Source organism: Lonchura striata, chromosome 3 (genome assembly GCF_050655825.1).
Source record: "Lonchura striata isolate lonStrDom1 chromosome 3, ASM5065582v1, whole genome shotgun sequence".
NCBI classification, from domain to species: Eukaryota; Metazoa; Chordata; class Aves; order Passeriformes; family Estrildidae; genus Lonchura; species Lonchura striata.
In genome coordinates, this window is record NC_140705.1 from 20,795,619 (window position 1) to 20,819,011 (window position 23,393).

At 38.1% G+C, this 23,393-nt stretch overlaps 1 protein-coding gene across 30 annotated transcripts in view; it reads left to right on the plus strand.

Moving 5' to 3' along the window:
- The window catches only part of DLGAP2 (DLG associated protein 2), a 450,420-nt gene that overhangs the window by 381,128 nt on the left and 45,899 nt on the right, over positions 1–23,393 (plus strand). For all 30 annotated transcript variants that reach the window (XM_031504438.3, XM_085574578.1, XM_021551143.3 and 27 more), the window contains 2 exons: positions 12,732–12,879; positions 15,846–16,065. In XM_031504438.3, the coding sequence (XP_031360298.2) occupies positions 12,732–12,879; positions 15,846–16,065 (368 nt within the window). The remainder of the gene's footprint in view (positions 1–12,731; positions 12,880–15,845; positions 16,066–23,393) is intronic.

Below are 23,393 nucleotides of genomic sequence, written 5' to 3' on the forward strand. Positions count from 1 at the left end.
CCATCTGATCACCACCTCTGTCAGAGAGAGAGCAGAGCCAGCAGCATCCTAGCCCACCTCCAGCCTGGGCCACATGTCTCAGCTTTGGTTAATGCCAAGACATGGCTGAGGGACCAGCTCTGTTGGATGTAACCACTCCCAATGTAGGATAGGGAAGCTTGGCCAAAGGGTCAGGTAATGGACCTAGCTTATTTCTGAGTATAGCTATAGCATAAAGGGGCTCAATTTTTTTCTGGACTTTTCAAAAATTAAATGCTCCTAAATATCTGGATTATTCACTGAAGATAAATTAATTTCAATTCTTTCTTACGTTTCAAAAAACTAAACAGTATGTTGCATGACTTAGTCCAATCACATCAAGTTGAAGCCAGTGTAACTTGTTAGTATTATTAGGAAATTGCATTTGAGCAAATTGTAATTCAATCAGACTTGCTGTGGTGGAGACAGGACACATACCTGAATCTACTTCTTTCAACTTTTTGTTTTCTTGAAATGGTGCCAGAAGTCCTATTTAATGTGGAAATTATGTTGACTCTGAGTAGCCCTGGACAAAAAAAAAGTTAATTTTTTAAAAACTATTTTTCACTATGATTATACAAAATTGTTCAGATGTCAGTTTTGGTATAATAGAGCAGCAAGCCCTTCTATTCAGTCCATTGTTATCTGCTGTGCTGTGATGCTACTGAAGATGAAGTTAAACTGCGTTGGAAGGCAGTAGTTTGTAGAAGGTATGTCATATACTGCTAGGCATTTTCATTTACATTAAAGATCAAAACAACCAAACAGTTTATGGAATGGATAGCTGAAACAAAGTTCCCTGTCCTAAATAAGTTTTGTGCAATCCTGGAAGAGAGATTGACCCACTTGACTTGTAAGGGCATCCTTTCAACTTAGTAAATGTCATTTTTCCGTATTTATGACAAAACCAAGCAAAGCTGAGATCGAAGCATCAGAGACACTGGGATTCAGAAAGCAAAGTTGAAAATAAAATAGGAATTTTATACTCTGGAATAAGAGAGTAATTCTGAAAAACTGAATATAATATGGTTATTTGATGCTTTTCATTTTCAGGAAAAAAGTACTTAATATACTGATTATGTAAATGAACAGAATAACACTGTAGAAATAAAAAATTCCGTTTTCAGTATCTCCTTTTTGAAGTGTTATGAAAGACTCTGAAAACCATCTCACCATGTAGTCAAAAGTAATAACAATAGCATTTAGCCCAAAGTAAATACACTCTATTTGAAGATCATACTGGTATCACTCACACAAATGAAGAGTCATGCTATGCTGAAGTTTTCCATTATGCTCTGAAGTGACTCACAAGAAACTATGAAGATTAAATAGGTTAAGCTAAGTAAAATAAATTCAGTGACAGCAATGTGTAATGTGTAATTCAGTGACAGTAATGTGTTTTGTTTTATAAAGCTCTAATGGCAGATTTTCTGTTTCTGGTGGTCCAGACACCTTAAGCTGATAGGTGGGCAGACAGAAAGATGTGTGAGCACAGAGGTAGTACGAAAATGTAGTGTTTCAGTGAGGAAGGGAATCTGCCATAGTACAAATTATTTGGTAAAGTACCACAGTACAATACCAGTGATACTTCAAGTTGTCTTGACAACCCAAGGTTAAGTTTTTTTCTTAATACTCAGCCAGATTTTAGCCACTGTATGGAATGAGTATCTTAAATTATGAATCACATTCACAAAGAGAGAGCATCTGTGCCTCCCTCAGATGTTTAACATCTCTATTTTGTATTTTTTTTACACCTGAAGAGCACAATGCATGAAATATGGACATAGTTCAGCCACTCTCACTCACATCTTGGTGAGTCGCCACTCAACACAAAACACTTCATTCATGTTGTAAATGAGTATGTCTAAAATCTGAAATGGTTGACATGTTTCTGGCTCACAGCAAACCAGAATGAAAGAATGATCTTTCACTGCTCTCCCTCTTTTCAGAGTGAGAGATTGCATCTATCCATGGCCACATAACTTAATGCTTATCTGGACTGTTATCCAAGGCACGTCCACGTTCTCTTCTGCAGACTTTGTTATGGCAACAAAAATGTTGCCAAAGCACACAGCAAGGAGATTAAACCTCAACCAGATCAGACAGCACTTAGCTTCCAGACCCCTTGGCTCAGCAGGAATCATGGAGTAGCACAGACTCCTCTAAGACACAGGGGAAATCTCCATTAAAAAAAAAAAATCTTTCCATTTGCAACCATTTGTGGTAACCATAAGATGCTTACAACATGAAAAACTGAAAGTCAAAAGAGAAGTTTGGAAGCAATGCATAAGATCAGCCCTGTGGGTTTTCATCCATCTTTGCCCATGACAGTGCAGACTCCACAATTCTTTAGTGCCAAACGTGGGTCTTTTTCCTAAGACACGCCCCTTGGCAGGTGTACACAGAAAGGCTGTGGGTAAGTGTGCACATGTGGGGGGTGGGTGTGCTGCAGAAATGTCACAGATGGAGAGTTAAAAGCACACCTTCCTTCCTAGAGAAATTAGTGTCCTCTTTCAAGATTATCCATTGCTGTGCACCACTGATCCAAGCCTTTTAAAATTTTTTAGGTAAACTTAAATTTGCCATTAGCCCTTCTACATTTTAAATTAGGAATGGTTTTGAAGCCACTCCTGAGAAATATTTGTAAGAGATGTGGAAAATCACTAGAAAAAGAACCCTCATCTATTATATGCTTTTTATTTATCTTTGGGGTTTTTTTTCCCCTCAATCTTCTGAGTCTAAAAAGCCTCATTACACACTTCATTAGTAGCTTTCTGAGGCCCTATAGTGTAGTAGCATCTACTCAGAGTCTCTGAGGGGTGAAATTGGAGATTTACTGAGGAGAGTTTGAGGGGTAATTACAAAGCCTTATCAACTAATAATGTAATCAGAGGGTCACTGGCATGGTGATAATCTGCTGCAGTCAGTAAGATATGGGTTAGATTAGGCTGCAGGGTTAAGAGAGAATGCTGATGAAGGGCATACAGTCATCTGGCTACCTAGGAAACATCTTCTGTGGGGTCAAAAGACATCCCCATCTTTTCTTCCTTTGCAGAATAATAGCAAATGCTCTTAAGCAGTGTTAGGCATCTTGTTCTCTGAGAAGTAGCATAGTGTGAAACACAGGGAGTCACTGAGCCCAGATCTCCTGCCTCATTTTAGTAAATACCAGCTTTATGTTGAAGAGCTGAAATGTATTACCCTGGATTAGGGATGGAAGGGGGATCCTAAGGCTCTACACAAAGTCCAGAGTCTTTTCAGGAATAAAGCAGGATTTTCTCAGAAAAATGCAATTACATGATGGATTGTGGTGAAAATGCAGTAAGATTCAGGTCAATATAACAAGCACAAATAGTGACATCCAAGGGAAAATATGCTTCTGGATTTTTGTGCCTATTTGTTTCTGCTTCCAACAAATAAGTTTGTTTTACTTTTCATTTGAAAAGGATCAAAAGTTGATTTTCTCATTTGCTTAGTTTTCAATAAAAACTAAATAGAACTATAAAGGATGTGTACAGAAACATTTCCTTAGGCAAGGATTTCAAAATTAAAATGGTTTTGGTTAAAAAAGCAGAAAATTTGTGAGCGTATATATATATATATATATATATATATATATATATATATATATTTACTTTTCTCAATTCTACTCAATTGCTTCTCCAGAAATTACATAGTCTCATTAATAGCTTCAACTTCCGCATTAAGTTCACTTATTTGCTTTAGATCTACTGGACATACATGTGTGCTTAAATTAAGCTCATGTTCAGATGCTTTAATGAGTCCTGATAGCCTGTAATCTACAATTGTTCTACCAAATTCAACTTTTTCCATGTGTACATGTATATGCACCAAAGGCAAAAAGAAAAGAATAAGTGAGATAGCTTCCCGAGGAAATTAATGAATATTTCAATTCCACAAATGGATTTAGGAACATATAGCTAATATTTGAGTTCTGCTTAGATCTACAGACCTATTTACTGAACTGCTACATGATACTTTAAATGCCCTTTGAGTTTTTGCCATATCATCCGCCTGGATTTTGTTGATACTGACCAGCTTGTTGCCTGCTTGCCAGGGCAAGCTCAAAATATTATATGGGAACAAGGCTTTTAGGATTGGCTATAGATTAACTATATTTGTAAATCTGTCATCTTTTTGAAAATTTAGAGTTTAGATTTCTTGTAGCTTACTTTTTTTATTACAGGAACATCTTGAGTGATTTGGAATACAGGCTTGGTTGAGCCTACATCCTCTCTATCTTTGCAAGGAGTGATCAAACCACCAGACTGTTTAACGATACTGATGATTTCCTCTCATTCTCTTCTGGTTCATGTTGTACCAAATCCCTAAACACTTACTAACAGTAAGAGTTGTCTCCTACCAGTGATTAGTAGGCATTTCACAAGGATAGAAACAGCAGTCTCCACCTCTTTCCTAATATATTCCTGTAATAATGTTCAATATATTTTAGGCGCACTTTTTAAAAGTTCAGTGATGAACTATTTAGGCATCTAAACTATTTCATTTCACCCAAATTCTCATATCTACCAGTGATCAAATAATAGAAAAGGAATTCTTTGCTACAGATGAATTTATGAGATTTATGTGCACTTTTGGTTTCCCAAAGAGCCAGACTAAATGTGCTATTTGAAAGGGAGAATCAGACTTAATATCTACACTCTGAGTTCTCCAATGGGCTGCATGCAGGCACATCTGGGTGCCTTTGCAGAGCTCTATTAACTCCAGCAGGGCTCCATGGAGATGCAGTGGGACTCGCAGCTGCTATTCAATGGCACTGCTGGCTAAGCTTAATCATTAGATTCTGGTCGATGAGCTATTTCATGTATCTAGAAAGACATAGTTAAGATAGGTCCAGATAGAGAAATGAATATCTATTGAAATGCAAATCTCTCAATAAAATAGGTTTTGATAACTACCGCTACTTTGATAATTCTAATGCACCTCCCTTTTAGGCACCCAAGATGAATTCTTTTGCAAATTTTATCTTTTTGTCACAGAAAGATACTTCTGAATTGCATATACTGATTTGAACAGAAGTGATTGTACTTTCTTTAATGTTCCCATTCATTCTCACATTTTTACACAAATGCAGGCATGACCATGAAAATAAAAAGTTATGATTTTAGAATACGGCAGTTCCAAAAATTAATTTGATGGAACATGGACTTTCTTTATATTGGATGCTCCCTGAATAAACTTGATAAATCCAGTCAGAGTGAGAAGGTGCCCTTCTTGCTACAACTTTTAGAGGCCTGAGAAGACATTAATTCACTTTCGGTGCCTTCTTGACCCAGGGTGCACTTGTGACTGAACATTTGACAAAGAAAAGGTACTCTGGGGTGTGATCACTATTTTGAATGCGAGTAAGTCAAGGAATGACCTTGGCAAGTGTATTGCTGGCATCACAATCATACTGTTTTAAACAATGATATTAGGTTTATTATAAAGCTATGTAATGTCAATCACTTATTAGAAAATGCAGACAGTAAAATACAAAATGAAACCAGTGTGTCTGGGATTTCCTTTCTCAGGAGTTATATAGGCAACTTTTCCCCTGGGGTTGTCTTGGCTGTCAAGTATGTCTGCTCAGGAATTAGAATTTGTAGGAAGAAGTTAGGGGTCTTCTAGCTTCTACCCTGTACTTGGCTGCAGTGGGTTAAACCACAACATCAGCACTGATCATGACACACTTCAATTCCTGTATCCAGTTTTGGGCCTCTCATTTCAAGAAGAACACTGAGGTGCTGGAGCATGTCCAGACAAGGGCAGCAAGGCTGGTGAAGTGTCTGGAACACAAGTCCTGTGAGGAGCAGCTGAGGGAGCTGGGGTTGTTTAGCCTGGAGAAGAGGACTCACAGAGGAGACCTTATCACTCTCTACAGCTGCCTGAAAGGAGGTTGTAGCCAGGCAGGGGTCAGCCTCTTCTTGCAGGCAACTAGTGACAGGACAATAGGACACAATCTTACACTGCACCAGGTGAGGTTTTACATTGGGCATTAGGAAGAAGTTCTTCACAGAAAGGGTAATTGGGCATTGGAATGGGCTGCCAAGGAAGGTGGTGGGGTCACCGTCCCTGGAGGTGTTGAAGAAAAGACTGGACATGGCACTCAGTTCCATGATCTAGTTGACAAGGTGTTGTCAGGTCATAGGTTGAACTTGACCTCAGAGGCTTTTTCCAACCTACTTGATTCTGTGATTTTGTGGGGTTTTTTTTGTTGTTTTGACCCTGGACTCTAGATAAGATGTTAAAGTGTGCCATCTTCTTATTCTGGCATTTCAAGCTGTCCTAAAAGTAAAACAGTATTGTTACCATACATACCTTTTCACCAAATGACAAAATGATTTCTCTTCTGCAAAACATGCAATGTTTGTGTAAGTCCTGGTGCAGTACTGTGTGTTGTAAATCTAGCTCACAGCAATACTCATCATGCAGCAGTACCAAGAGACTTCAGGGGACATTCCACAAACCATCCTAGGTGCTCATCAGCATCTGATCTGGGTGATGACTAAGGACGGGCCGAGTGCTATGCAAAGTTAAAGATTTTGACTGAGTGTGTGAGGTGCTGTGGAGCACATTGCAGTGGGAATGCCTCCAGTCCCCCACCCCAAACATGAAGTCACTGTGCTACTTCAGACACTATCCATGGTCCCATAAACTTTCCCAAAGTTATATAAAACAGTGGAATGCAGGAAAAAAAAATGAAATAATGTTATTCATAAAGCATCTTACTCCTTTAACAAATACACCATTAATATAAAAGGGAATAGGAGGCTAAGTATTAGATTGCTGAAGATGAGGAAATAATAGTCTTTCTGTGATTGTTAGTTAATGCCCTTCCCTTATCATTAGTTAATGTGTTATTGTAGCTAATGGATTAGCTTCCATTATCATTCCTTTCACTAAAACATGTTCTAAATAGCTTGCTGTTTAGAAAGGCCTAGGCCTAAGTTGGGAAAAGATAAGGAAATGAAGACATCTGAAATCTCTTCACAAACCTTACATAGTGCTTTTTGATTGCAGTACCAGAAAACTCAATTTTTTTTCTATCTTTTTGATATATGTTCTGTTAAGGACGTCTACAAGACAAGGAAAAGCACAAAGGTAAATGGGGGGTTGGAGTCAAAAGAATTTTTAAAGGTCATCCTTTTTTCTTTCTTTGGGTTTGAGGTTTTTAGCACATCTTGTTACTTGTTGTAAGGCTAAAGTAACAGGTGTTTTCCTGAAATTATTTTGCCTCATTCTGCTCTTAAACTTTACTCTTGATGGAGTGTGGGATAGAATGGTTAGTTTACACAAGAAGCTGAGGAGGTTTTGTGTAGAGGCTAGCCTTGATGAGTATGGCTGAGCCTCTACGGTGTTAATAATGAGCTCGCACCAAGGCAGGATGTCTCTCCAAAACTGCTTTATTCATCAAGGGCTGGGTGTCAGCAGAGATCTGTGACACATCCACTCAGCGAGGGAGCAGGCTCAGAGAGCCCCGAGCAAGGGGCAGGGTAGGGTTTATAACAGGTGCAGAGTAGGAGGGGCAGGATACAAAGGATCCAATAGGAACAGGGTTCGGGGGAGGAGTTAGGATGGGGTGATAGGGATACAACAAATGAGGATGGGGGAAGGGGGCGATAACTGGGGAAGAACCAATTACAATCAGAGAACTTAAGAACATTCTAGAACAAAGGGTAAGTACAAAGGGGATTGACATAGAACATTGTAGAACTAAAGGTGGGCATAACAGATGATTATATAACTTGGGGGAGTGGTAGGTTTGGTGGACATCCTGGGAGGTGGGAATCTACACCACAGCCTCCTCCCATGGCATGTCCGGGGGAACTCCTCCCAAGTCCCCTACCACAGTTTGGGTTAGTGGTAGTCTCCTAAGTGAGCGGGTGGGATTAGGTGGCTGTAGCAGGTTGAGCAGGACTTTGATGACAAATAGAGGTGTTAGGGGTACTTTTGAAATCTGCAGAGAACAGAAGGATAAGTGGCCCAATGCTGACTTCTCGGGGGTGTCTTAGAAGATCTTGAACAGGAAACTGTTAGCTGGGACTTAAAGAGGAAATAGTAAGGATTAGGATCTGGGTGGGTCAAGAATGAAAAAGAGCTGTCGGAGGTTCTGGAAAATGTGATTTCTGAGTGTGGATGAAGGGGCAACCTTTCAAGTAGCAGCAACAGGACATGTGAGGTTTGGATACAGAAACCTGAGTTTTTGCAGTTTAGAGAAATGCAAAAAAAATGGAGACTGTAATGTAAGACTCTTAGAAACTGCTTAGGACTGCTTTTGGACTACTATCTCTTCCCTTATTCTTGATCTATTTTTTGTTGGAATATGCAGCCTAACCTCACTGCCATTCACTCTGTGCCAGGCTGACAGGCTATCCCAGCTATGCTATCACGCATGCTCTCAGTTATACTGTCCCAGATAAACAGGTCATGCTATAGCTCACTTTATCTGGTTTTAATACAGTATTTTTCCTCCTTGAACACGCTGAGGCAATCTGCTGAGTGCTGAATGTGCTATTGCAAATTTAGCTACCTTCACTGGGAGTCCTTCAGTTTTAGAGTAGAGGTTCTCAATAGCTGCAAGGTCATTACGTGGAAGTGCTTTTCCCCCCAAATTTTCTTTAGGCTTTGAGCCTTTCTTTCAGATAAGATATTTCTCATTAAATTTAAGACCTCTGCCTGGCTGCCATGAACTTCTACTGAAGCCAATGGAAAATGGAAAGTAACCCTTGGGGGCAGAAAAGCTTTTAAAGGACATCTCTTCTTAAAGTCTAGTCTATTCAGAGAAGCAAGTAAGAAGAGAGCAGACATATTAATTTAATTTTTCCTGTTAGTCTCGCCCTATTCCTCCTTCTCCATAGTACTGATTTTTAGACCCCCCTCTTTGATGTTACTATGCATATATTTTAGTGGTCTTGGAGATGATCTGTTAAAACATATCATTTGCACATGCTTGTCCTGCCCTTCTGCAGTGATCAGCTGAGATATAAGATCATCTATGCTGCTACAGAACATAAAAGAAAATTATTTTCTTTTTTCAAAGCAAGATAACTTTGATGTTCTGGAAAAGAAGTTAAATAATTTTGTTCCTAAGCTTATAGGTAGAGTGGATGTCATTAAAAACTCAGCATTTACTAAGGCCAGATGTTGACTGCATTTTCTAGCATTGTTGACAAGCATGAGACTTCCTTGAGCAACAGATCATGACATTTGAGAGCAACTTCCCCATGTAACTCCGGTATTTCACTTCCTGGATCATGTTTATAGCAAGATCATAATTTGCACCATGCATCAACACAATTATCCAGGAGGATAACTTTGAGATGATATCTTAGAAATAAAAACTAATAATTTCTATTTATCAGGAAAATTTCAAAATGCTAATCAAATGAGAGTAAAATTGCTTTTATAGATTTTATAGCTTTTATATGTTACATTTCTTTCACTTTGCTACAGTTCCATGAATCAATTAATCTCCTCTGATAAATGAAAAATTATTTAACGATCAGGTAATATCCAAACTCATTCATCAAAACTCAGCTACTTAGAAGTAGTATGGAATACTGGGCTTCTTTCTATAAGAAATGATTGATGTAAAAATTGTTCATGGTATTTAATGATAGAAAATGGTATTTAATGATAGAAATGCTTAGGAAAGAACCAGAATGTCATTAATTAAATACAAGGTTTTTAATCATTATTTAGCAAAGGGGATAGTTGTTATAATCAGGTTTAAATGAATTAATTTTGAATATTTCATACAGTAATTTCTAATTTAATTCTATTCTATCTTTTCTTAATGTGGCTCATGTTTTAATGAAATCTCAAACATCTCTTTAACAAACTCTTTATGAACTTAGAATCAAGATTTTGCCACCTGATGATGACAAGCAGAACATCCATGAGGGGCTTATTTGTTTTGAAAAATACTAACAACATCAAAGAGATTATTGACAATACCAGACAGATTAAAAATCTCTTTGCCCTCGTGAGACCCCAGCTGGAATAGTATGTCCAGGTCAGGAGTTCTCAGCATAAGAAAGATGTGGACCCTTTAGATGATCAGAGGGCTGGAGCACCTCTCCTGTGAAGACAGGCTGACCGATCTGGGAGATGATCAGCCTGGAGAAGCGAAGGTTCCCTTGCAACCTTCCTGTACGTAATTTAAAGAAGAGGGAGAATGACTTTTTACTTGGGCAGGTAGTGACAGGACAAGGGGTGATCACTTTTGAACTTAGAGATTTAGGTTAAATCTTAGGAAGAAATTCTTGACTGTGAGGGTGGTGAGGCATTGAACAGGTTGCCCAGAGAAGCTGTGGATGCCACATCCCTGGATGTGTTCAGGGCCAGGTTGGACGGGGCTCTGAGCAATGTGGTCTAGTGGGAGATGTCCTTGCCCTTGGCAGGGGTTTGGAACTACAATATCTTTAAGGTCCCTTCCAGCACAAGCCATTCTGTGATTCCATGAGTAAGTAAAGCAGATACAAAAATCAGAATGACTCAGAGCAGCTGTCAGATATCAGCCTATCTCTAGAGGAAAGGCAGTTTAGTTACATCCAGCAACTAAATGTGGATGGTGAGGCTTTACACCACTTCACCTAATCTATTTGTCTTCATACCTATGGGAACAGAAAAATGCTCTTTTTATCATCTAGAAACAAATTAGACCCACTATCAGCCTGTTATCTTAGTCATAGAATCACTTTGACTGTAATGACTTAATTAACCTCTGAGCACATACCTGCAATAATCTCATATATTTTCATTTTTCTTTTAGCAGTTATAGCATAGTTTCTACATAGTTTATCTCTGGCATGAGGTTACAGAGGCATGCCACAGAAGGAACTGAATATTCAGGAAGAAATTAATTGGGTTTTTCTCCAGGGAGATTTCTTGGGATTATGAAAGAATATCTCTCTTGAACAAAGATGTAAACAAAATGCATCCTTTTTTTTGCTTCACCAGCTCTGTTGCTCTTGTTTGGATATGCTCCAGCAAATTTATTAGGAAAAATTTCTTCATCTAAATGATTATCAGGCATTGGAACAGGCTGCCGAGGGAAATGGCTGAGTCACCATCCCTGGGGGTATTTAAAGAACATGTAGACATGTAACTTAGGGACAAGGTTTAGCAGTGTATTTGGCAGCATTCAGTTAACAACTGGATTCAATGATCCAGGGCCTTATCCAAAGTAAATGATTCTGTGAATCTAAGGCAGATGCACTGAGGAAGTAGGGCTATGTCTGTGTTGACGCTGAGATGGAAGAACACATGGAAGTGCCTGAGAACAGACCTTCCCAAGTATAAGGGTCTCTAAATCACATCTGCTCTTGCAGCTGGTGGTGTGAGGGAATACTGGATCATCACACATCAAACATCAAAGGACATGGCCACATGGGGAGATGGATCTCAGTACTCTGCTTTTCTAGGCAAAGCCACGATAAAATGTTTGAGATTCCTCCCAGAGTGTTTCTCAGCATCCAAACTTAGGTTGTGTCTGCTCCATGAGGAAGGCTGGGTTCTTCCTCAAGCACTAGCCTATGGACATACTCAATGTTTGATAAATATGGTCTGAGAAACCAAACCCTGGTTTGTGCTTTGTCTTGTGGCAGGAGTTGAACTGTGGCTTTCTCACTCACTGAGTGGTCTGGCTCTTCCAGAGAGGAAACGTCACCCTTCACAGGGAAATTTCCAGCAGCCTGGGCACATGTCACAGACGCTGCTGGACCGACCAAATCTGCCAGCTCAGCATGAAGTAGCTGTATGGCCAGTATTAGGCATTCAACTGGCACAAATCTACTTTCCCAGAAACTGTTTTTGTTCAAGCTACCTTTAAGGAATAAATATAAAATCTCCCTATTTACCACATGAAAACAAATATCATCTGGGGCACCAATTCATTTCTGCACTGATGTGCAGGGGAAAGTCTAAAATCTGATTTACAGAGGGTCTGAGAACTCTAGTATACCAGAGTTTAATTTTTTGTATTCAAGGCAAAGTACTGCACTTTCCTCACTTTCCTTTTATTTTTCTAGAATGTTAATCAGCACATTTAAAACAAAACATGGAGACTAGCATACTCTTGGTGTGAAAGCATACTGAAGAGGGCTCAATGTGGTGTTACAGCCCCAGTCCTGCAAAATGAGAAATGTGTTGTAATAAAACAATTTCTAGAGCTTCATGCAGTTGCTCTGAGCACCTTATGAATTTTTTTTTTTTAGCTGAACATGGGATATTTTAATATTTTGTAAAACTATATAAATTCTTTGAAGATAAAAGGTCTCTTGATGCCTAAAACCCTGATGAAAACCAGATTACAAGGAACATATTTCAGCTACAAAAAAAGATTTTTAGTTACTTTGGTTTGTGCTTTAGCTCTGTTTTTTTGTTCCTGTTGACCTAGACCTTGTCTTTTAGTAAAGTTCAACATTAATAGCCAGGAGGACTGATGAGATTAAAACAGAGCAAAGACCTAAAATTTCATACCATCTAGGTAGCAGAGCCACAGACAGATTCTCTGCTTGTGCTAAGACGTTTGGCTACAACAGATTTATGATGCTTTATAAAGAGTAAGATTTGGACCCAGGGGAGTGGGTTTGTGTGTCTCATACAAATTACTGCCTTTAGTGTCCTAATTGATTCCATCTGTAGTTTTACACACTTTCCTTTTTTTCTTCCTTTTTCCTTTGTAGTCAGAGCTACCTTCAAACTGCAAGTGACGTGCCTGGGGGTCACAACCTGGATCCCTCTGCAAACTACAATTCCCCAAAGTTTCGCTCAAGGAATCAGAGCTATATGAGAGCAGTGAGCACGCTCAGTCAGGCCAGCTGTGTTAGTCAGGTGGGAAATTCTTGTTATAATTTTTCTTATAGGTTAACTGAAGATGTGAGACTTGAAACTAGTGGATGGTTTTAGGTTTTTTCATTTTTTAAATTACTATCAAACTGAGGATGTGAATTGTGGAAGTAAATCAGTTCTAAGGAATGTAACTCAAAATTTCAAGAAAAATACTGAATGCTGGAGGCAAATAGACACTATCAAACAATATATTTTCAATTTATTCTTCATCAAAAATATAAATACTGGTGTTTTTTTTCTTCAGTGCATATTAAATATTTAATTGTTAAGAAGATTCAGACTGAGCATGAGGAGTACACTCCTACAATATTCATCATCTGAAAATACCTGCTCTGATTTCAGTAAATGTGGACTGCCTGATTAAGATATAGATTGAAAAAAAATATGCTCCAAAGGAGCAGTGTTTCATCCTAAATCAAATCCCTTATTCTTCTTGGGTGAAAGAATAAGTTCTATCAACTATTCTATGTATGGGGTCTCCTGAAAAGGTACAGTTTTCCTCCCTACTGGTTTTATGTCTGTTAGTTAGTACTAACTCCTGGTAAAGTGAGGTCTGAATCACACCTGAAGGGCAATAAACTATAAGAATTACGTACACGTTCTATGTAGCAGAGGACTTTACATAAAATTCCCAATGTTTCTAATGTTTATTGGTCCTGACTTTCCTTCCCTGTGTTGTTTCATGACAGATGGGCCCTTCCCACTTCTAAGACATGGTACTTAATATTTCTTTGACCGTTTAGTGAGCCACCTAAGGGTATACATACACAATGGTTATGTTAAAAGAGAAATCTTTTGAAAGCAATTTCATATTCATTCATATTCAATTTGTATTGCATGGCTATTCAGGCCTGGATTCAACTCATCTAAATTGAGGCTTTTAACTGAGGCAACAACTAAAGCTTCCTCTGTAGTTAATGGAGCAAAAGAGTTTCTTCCAGGACAGTGAACATCCTGAGTGGGCTGAGAGCCCTCTGGAAATGCTTGTCAGTCTCAATTGATGGTAGAGAGCTGGGAGGGGCTGGTCACCTGACAATGCCCTTCAGTCAAATTCCTTAATTTATCTGAGGTAATTCTAAATTTAATCTTATGTAGCACACATTAGAATTAGAAACAGTCAGTCATTTTCCAAAGCTTTCAAATTTTTTTTCCCAGCTCCCTTGATGTTTCCATCATTCTGACGCCTTGTTTTTTGTTACGCTGCTTATTGGTTATTTTGTCTTTTTATTATACTCTGCTTTTGAGAAAATTTCATGAGTATTAAATCCTGCATTCAAAGCAAGTTCTGTCAGCTGCCAAATAACAATTTTCTCACATAGAAAGTATCTAACATCTTCTGTCTCTTTGACCATGTCTGTGCACAGAGATAGCCACTGAGCTGTCCATGATGATTAATTGGTTTCAGTAGTGGTTAAAATTCTTTATTTCAGTGTGCATTACCTGGAAGGTGTCCACAGTAGATTTCATTTGCAGGTACTTTGTTCAGTTTGCCAGATTAACTAAACCTGCTGGATACAGTTCCTTGCTTTTTCAGTGTTCACTAACCCATGCAACTTTGTGTTAGCCACATACTTCCTACCTCACAGTCCAGCTATTTCCAGACCATTAATAAATCCATTAAATAGATATTACCCCAAGCAAATGTATTAAAATATCAAGTTCTGAACATTTGCTGTTTCCTGTTCTTTTTCCATTACACCATCCTCCATCTACATAATAGCGGTTTGTATAATTTGTGGGGGTTTTTATGCCTTTTTGTTGTGAGATCCTTCCTTTTTTCACATCTGAGAAAGGTTAGACTCAAGAATAATGTTGAATTCCATGGTATATATTTTAAATTTAAGTTTGAAAACTTTTAATTTTCTATTATCAATAACCTTAGTTTGAAATAAGTAGCTAAGACTTACAGAGTTTATGGACTAAATTACCATATATTTCCTGATCAACAATATTGCAAAATAGTTCAGAGTAAGATTTTTTTTATCTCTTTGAGATTGCATTAGTCTACTTAACTTTATTAGAAGCAAATTTCATGAAGAGTAATTTAATTCGTTTCAGAAGATTTTCGGTAGTCAAAATGTCTTACATAAAATTATCTGTTATTCATAATCGTCAGAACTTCTCTATAAAATTACCCTTTACTTAACCAAAACCCTAAAACATTTGAAACATTTGATGGGACTCTCTTTCCATAATGAATAAAGCACTAGGAGCACTTAGCATCTGTATAGGAAAATTAATATCAACTAGATGTGACATTTAGTGATGCCATAAATTTAACTTGCAAAATTATTCATACTGATTCTGAGTTTTAGTACTCACTTTTTAGAAAAAAATTATTTTCAGAATTATCTGTCCAGTGTTAACTTCTATCTGATTTTGGATAAACATAATATTGAATTATTCAGGTACATTTACAGGTAGTTAGGGCTGCCTTCAGTGAATCTTTGAAAAACGCTGTAGGTAGAATTAAGGTACTAATCTTCAAAACAGCGACATATGGTTACCTACCTAGAGGTTCACCAAGCCTGGCCACTCTGCCTAAGCCATGCTTATCATGAAAATTGCCTCTAAAAAAGGCACAGAGTTGCATCATGCCCAATCTGCAAGGCAGGGCTAGCAGGTGGATGCTGGGTCCTGCCTAAGTGCTGCAGGGAGCTGGAGGCTGCTGCTGAAAGGACAGCATGGTAGAGGGTCCAAGCTGGGCTGCTCTGCCAGGCAGGGTTCCTGGAACATTAATGTATGGCATGTGTGATGCATTTAATATAGATGTGTATACAGCTGATCTAAGTTAAACAATGTGAATGTGATCAGAAGGGATTACTACATTTTAACTATTTGCTAAAACAGTTCTTCATCAATGTACAGGTGTCCATTTGAGATGTTGAGGCCGTGATGATCACAAAAAAGCAAGTCAAAAATCAAATGCATTGTTGTTGTTTATTCAGATGAGTGAAGCAGAGGTTAATGGACAGTTTGAATCGGTGTGTGAATCAGTGTTTAGTGAAGTTGAAGCTCAGGCAATGGATGCCCTTGACCTCCCTGGATGTTTCCGAACAAGAAGCCACAGTTACTTGCGTGCCATTCAGGCAGGCTATTCCCAAGATGATGAATGTATCCCTGCGCTGACATCTTCCAACATCACCTCAACCATCAGGTCAACCACAGGTAAGCGAGTCTCCACTGACCCTTTCATTGTTCTGCATGTAAAAACATATCAGATTGCCTTCTAAAGGGAGGTTTGACTCTAGAAACATTTTCCCTATGTAGAGATAATGTTTGATACCAGTATTCTTTTTGTTTTTAATACTGTACTATTGTGGCTACATCCTGGAATAAGCTCTTTCTGGGAAGAATCTTTCATGCATAATGTGATGGACCTGGATTTTTGACCTCCATATCACATACATACCATTATCTAGGTGCAAGTATAAGAATGCAAATGCAAATGGTATAATTTCAATATTGTTAGATATATGTGGTTTATATACCAAGTAATTGAACTTCTAAATGAGATTTGTTGTTATAATTTTAATTATACCCCCCCCCCCCAAAAAAAAAAAAGAAATTAAAAATATTTGGTCTAAATACTTGAAGGCAGTTAATGTAAAAGGTAATGAATTTCTTTTAGGGAAGTTCTAACCAATTGTACCAGTGCACTGAATTGTAAATGCTTTGGCATGCTCCACACATCTAATATTACTCATTATCCATTAGCATTCATTGTTGTAACTCACTGTTAAGATCTCTTAACATTTTTCTGGCAACTTTCTTTTTTCTTATTAGTTGCTTAACAAAGATGATAGCTTTATCCATTTTAGAATTTTAGTATGCATTGGTAAAGAAAAGATTGCACAAAGAGCCATTAAATAACAAAATGAAATCTATAGGAGGTATGTATTCTTTGTAAACTGATCCAAATTCACTTCTACGCTTCCAAATGTGTTAGTGCCAGTTCCTAATTATGATATTGTCCTTGCCACCTACTATTAAGCTGTAGTGCAGGCTACCCATCTACAAAAGGTAAAAATGAGTTCAAAACCTATCATATAAAAATACTTTTAAAATTATTTCCTTGATACATCTGTTGTATAATAGAACAGTGTGAGCTTAGAAAGGAAGCTGTGGTTGAATAACACATTTGGATTCCAGAAGTAGCATAAAATGTTATTTTATCTTAAGCATAGTATTTTAATTGTTATATAAAACTTTGTGTAAAACTAGCAATTGTTGCTTACAGTGCCCCCTCTAGGGATGTTGCTGTTCTTTGATTAATAGACATGCTATCATGATATAAAACGAGATCTTATTGCTACCCCAGAGACTAATTTTCATCTTTATCCTATATTACTGTGTGATCATTATGAAGTCACCTTCCATGGCAAAAGACACAAACAGATTGCTTATTTAGCAGTCTGCTCCAACTATTGAATTGGAATATTTTCAGAATTAGCTTGGTTACCAAGTCGATTGATTTTTATCTAAACTCTCCTGAGTTTATATGCTACCTAAACCCAAAATTCTTACTGAAAATAATTTATTTTATTTTGCTCAGTGTGAAAAAGCTGAATAATAGAATATATTTAGGAAAATACAAGATTAGCTAGTAAATTGTGTTTGTCTCACAGTGTTTTCATGCTTATGAAAAATGTTCTGCATTTATTAGTAGTCTACTGGTTAAGTACTGTGGTTTCAAAAAGTTTAACCTTCCTTTCACTCTTAACTTCTCCCTCATCTCAGAAATTATTTATCAGGGAGATTTTCTTGCCCACAATGTAATTCTTCTTTTTTGTGGTGAGGTGATATTGACAATCTGGAGAAAAAAGATCACTTGAGGTGTTTTCCTGTTCCAAAATAATTTCCAAGCCTAAGGACTGTATACAGTTCTGAGTGTGATTTTGTAATTCAAATGTCATCTCTGTGCCGCAGAGCAAATTTGTCCTCAGCTTCTCTATGATATACAAGAGGAGTAAGGATTATGTAGTTCACTTTTAAGGGAAATTTCACTTGCCAAATAAGTTCTTGTTTTTAAAATCCTAGGTGTAATGCTTCAATTTTTCTCTCTTCAACCCTTGTCACTTTGGAGGGAGTTGCTGCTTTTCCTATCCTTATAATTTTTACAAAAATCTTACTTCTTCTTCCCTTTCTGAAAATTGTAAAAGAAGCAGTTGCCTGAAATGTGAAAATGGTGTTGGCAGATATTTGACATTCAAATAAATGTCAGAAAGGTCAGACTTTCACATCAGCTTTTATTTCCAATTCAGTCTTTTATTTCTTAAGAAAATTACATTAACTTCTTTTTTGCTTCTGATGTAACAAATTCTTCTTGGCAAAGAAACTAAAGGAATGTTTTAGAAAATTAACAGTAATTTCAATTTAATAATTCCATTCAATTTTAGTTATATAGGTCATGACTGCCCCTTATCATTGTCGTAAAGCAATTGATTCATAACACCCTAGCTTAGCTAAAAATTAATTATTGTAACTAAAAATGTAAACCTAAAATAATATAAAATTATCTATGAATTCAATTACAAAAGTATAGAATATATATTTTTAAAACATATTTACTAAAATACCCCCAGATGCCTTTACAACATTTGGAAGGTTGCAACTATTATGAATATCATGTGGGAAATTATTACTGGACTATGCTAAAAGGATTTTCTAATAGATGGGAAAAGAACTACCAGTATTGGGCTCTTCTTAACTGCATACAGCTTGACAGAAAACGCTCCATGAAACATTGGTACTAAAGAACACATAACTTCTGTGTGAATCCTTGTGGTTTAATTATTTGTGGAACTGGTCTTCTCCACCTCTGAGGGAGATTGTGACAAGGCCTAGGGCACTCCCTGTTGCCCCAGGTGTAAATGAATGAGACAAGTGACAGTGCAAAGGAGGCAGCCAGCATCGCTGGCCTATGGTAAGCTAGACCTGGCCTCTGTGTGACCCCTGCTGGGACTCTTCTTTCACTGAGGTTAGGGCATTTCCAGCCACCACGTTCCGTTCTGTGAGGAGATAATGAACCCAGTAAAAGATCCTTGATGTTAAAAGCCCTGAATGGCAGCGTATGCTTTCTGTCTCTGAACCGTATCCAGTCACAGCTGTCAGATGCACAGCTGAGAAAATGCAGCTCCAGCTGCTGCTGCCTCCCACCTCATTCCTCCAGCACAGACAACATGTAATTTCCTGAATGGGAAGCCACTGAGTGCAGTAGTCATCCTAAGTGCTACTGACTTACAGCTCTGCTACTCCTGCAAGCAATGTTTCACTTTTCAGGAAGAGTTCATGCAAACTGGGTCACTTTCCCAGGTAGCACCAGCCTGGCTCCCTGCTGTCTAAGCCATCCATCCCACTGCCAGCTCAGCAGACAGCCAGGGAGTGGGGCACAGTGCTGCTGGAAGTGCTGGCTGCATCACCCCGCAGCCAGCCCTGGCTGCAGAGTCCTGCTGGGAAATGAGGGCAGTAGGTCAGGAGCAGTAACTCCTTATCCCACCTGCAACACCTGGCTTCTCTTACTGGAAAGTAGTTCAGATACTGTGGTACAGCACTGGACTGTACTATGAAAACAACCAACAAGGACATCTGGAAGATATTAATCACTCCCTCGTTTCCCCTTTGTCTGAGAAGGTCAGTTTATTTTTGCTACAAGTTCTGTATGTAGAGAGAGTCCTTTATATTAATCACTTCTTATGTTATAGACTATTGAGGATGTTTCCTCACAGGTTTTATTTAAAGTTTGGTTTTACTGTGAATGCATAAACACTGAAGTGCAATGGTGGCAGTTAGGATGGTCTCTTGTGAAGCAGAAAAACATGCTAAAATCCCTTCCCTGAGAGAGAGAGAGTAACTTGGTATTTGCACTTCTGGCCAACTTGAACACCAACTTAGCATTCTCTTCAGATGTGGAAACGCACATATTTTGTCCTGATGACATTATATACATTGTATAAAACACTTTCATCTTTATTGTGACAAACATTTCCTCTGGATTCCTCTGGACCACTGTTCAGGATGCTTACCCATCAGGTGGAATAGCTTCTCAGTGTATATTGCTTTTATATTCAAATTGAAGCAGCTAGCCAGAAATACTAAATATCTGACTCAAGCAGATGCATGAAATCCTTCTCCAGCAACAAGCAGGAGCTAAGCAGACTCTGTTAAGTTCTTTGGTTTTCAGTCTGATGAGTAAAAGAGAGTATAATTTTCAGTTTCTTAAAACTACTCCACATGTTCCTCTAACCCAGTTTTTCTGGCTACAACAGTATTTTTGACTGGATTAATGATAAATTAATGGATTAATGATTTTAAAAAATCCACCTAGCTATGGACTTCAGCACAATGGGACTTAGTCAGGGTATATAAAGGCATCCTGTATTTCTGTCCTATGATAAATGTCAGTCCAAAGTAATTTCTCCCACTTCAGGGATTTCCTGCTACTCTTGAGAGAAATTTAGCATAAAGCATTGTTGGATTTGAGGAACAGAGTTACTAACCTTAAGTTGCTAATATAGTGCATAAAATTTTTAAATTCTTCTAGAAAATTATTCTAGCATAATGCAATCTGTCAGATTTTTCCAATATTAATGATTCTCTCAGTTGTGCACACACCTCCTTTTTTCTGATTCATAGTAGGCAGCTCAACTAAGCTCATGCTTGCTAAAGATTTCACTGAGGAAGATGAAAAGTCTTTGGACCATTTCACTTTTTGAAAACTGTCTTTGGGCCATTGTACTTTTCTCATTCAGCTGGACTCTGCTTGGCAATGAGTAAACTTCAGAGAATTCCACATTTACTGAACTATTCAGGACTAATTCCAAAACCAATTAATTCAAGCTAGGTCACATTGGATGAGGAAGTTTTCAATTAGAGTTCCTGCGATTACTCAGGATGCCTGAGGAATTGCAGGTTTCCCTTCTCCTGACTTTCAGCTATTTTCAGCTTTCCAGTTCCAAATAAAGGGCTATGTAAGGTGAATTTTTAAAGCCCATGTTTGATATTTAGCCACAAAACTCTCATGCTCAGTGAACTGATTGCATAATCATGTACTTACAAAAATAAATGGATGAGAATATGATATTTCACAGAGAAATTGTACTGTTCCATAGCATGGCTACCCCTTCAAACCATAAAAGCATTGATTCACTGGTTGCTATCTGAACACTAATAACATTAGTTATTGTTTTGAGGTTTTAATGGTTTGTTAGGTTTTTTTGCCACTTATGAAGATACCAAAGCTGGGAAAAAGCCATGGTGCTACTACATATGACACCCCTTCCCATGAGAAAAACATAAGAGTGTTGGGACTGTGAGCTTAGGGAAGAGAAAGCTCAGAAGGAATTTTATAAATGTGCATAAATATAAAAATTAAGGGAAAAATTATTTTCAGTTCTTAAAATAAAATTTATGAGCAACAGATGTGTGATTTTCTTTTATTTCCTCAAGTATGAGATATTTCATTCAGGTGGTTGTTTGGATCTTCTTAATCTGATGCACTACAGCTAGGAAAACCCAGCCAAATGGGGGAAAACTTATGCATGAAGTAACATCTCCACAATTTCTGTTTTTTCTATAGAAATAAATGGTCAGACTGAGAGGATTTTACTGGTATCCATTGCTAATAGCTAGCAGTGGAATCCATAAAATATATGTTTTAAAACACAAAGCATTGAGTTCAAATAAGATATAGAAGGCTGTGTTCTCTATCATCATTTAGGATGTTGACTTTCCTTAATTACTGCTGGGGCTCTGTGGAATTATCTGACACTCTAACTCTCTGCAGGAAACATCACCTATCTCTGGGAGCATTTCAGCATCCTGAGTTAATCCTTTGATGCTGTGCCAACTTGTGTTCCTATACTGTGAGAATAAATCTTATCCTAACAAATTATGAGCTGAGTTCTACACTTGGATACAGACACACAATTTTCATTGCTCTGGATGTATCTGGAGAGCATAATCAGTCTTTAATTTTTTAAACATGTTGAAGTTTTGCTGCTATGCTGACACTGCTGTTCCAGAGCATCTCTACATGGTAAAAATGACCCAGGAAGTCACTAGGATGAAGGTGACACAAACACTTTGGTCCAAGGAGTTTGACAAGATGGCCAAGGATCTGTCACAACTGTTCACAACTCTGGGATTCCTGGAGATGGAGTAAGGCTGTGCTAATCAGGGCTGCCTGGCCTCCTCAAGCTGATGAGGCATGAAGGCAGTTGGAGCAGTAGCCAGAAGCTTTTCATAATTTTCATTCTCCCTGGTGCAGATTATTTTCAGAGTCAAAGATAAAAAATGAAGTCACTGCCTTCCATCTATGGTTAGTTTAAAAATGTGTAATGAGTGTTTCTCTCTTGCTCCTTCTGTTCTGTGTTTGACAAAATGCCTCCGTAACCCACTGGATTTGCCAGACATCTGGTTCTATTCTTATTAAAAAGGACACCAACGCTGCCTCCCCTGGCAGAATTTGGCTTCAAAGCTGTTCTGTTGAAAGTGTTTTCTTAGTTATGTTTTCTTTATGGTATTATATGGTTAAAAAAAGTAGATTTTATCAGAAAAATATAACGTGCAAGGATGGTGATTCACTGCTCAGTTTGAACCCTTCCTGGCAGTGGCAGATGTAAATCTCAGCCCAGCTGTTTACCCTGAGGCTGTGTCTGTGCAGCTGTGGGAAGCACACAGGGTGGGTGACCCTGGGAGCACCAATGCATCAGGCTTCCTTGCGGTGAAAAAGAAGGACCCTGCCTGTGCTTCTCCTCTTGGGAAAAAAAAAATAACCTCTAAGGAGTCTTCTCAGAAGCTCTGCATGTATTCAGTCCTGTTTCTTCGTTGAAGATATGTGTGTCAGGAGCCGTAATCATGATATGTGCATTGAACTACACTCCTTGCCATGCTAGCTATACAAACATCATTTGATCGATTTCTGCATGAAAAAACTTATTCAGACTCATATCTACCTTAGAAAGACAACTGATAAACCTAATACTTAAAACATACTGGAAATATTTTTTTCCAGAGCACCAGAGAAAATAAAGACACTAAAATTGGTGACATTCCAGGGCATAACCTGAGAAAATTAGCCTTTGGCCGGACAGGCTAGTTGAATTGTGTTGGGTTAACCTTCAGGTCAAGTCAACTAAACATACATTCTGTTGTGCAATCTAGTTGTCTAAGTTCCCATCATAAGAAACTCTGATTAGTTCAAAGACAATTGACTGGTACCATTTGAGACATCTATACAGGAACTAGAAGAGAATTGAATCATTCTAGACAAAAAGCTGTTGTTTAGGGAGGAAGGCTTTGGTAGCTACGTTTTGGTGAGTTTGACTCAGTCTGAATACAGTGTATGGAGCCTATTGTGCACCAACACAGAATCAACAAACCTCAGCCTACAGTGAGGTGTTTTACTGTCAATGAATAGCCCTTTGATTAGTCCTGACAAAGCCTTACTTGCTGTAAGGCCAAGGTTCAGTCTCAGTATATAGTCCATTGAAATA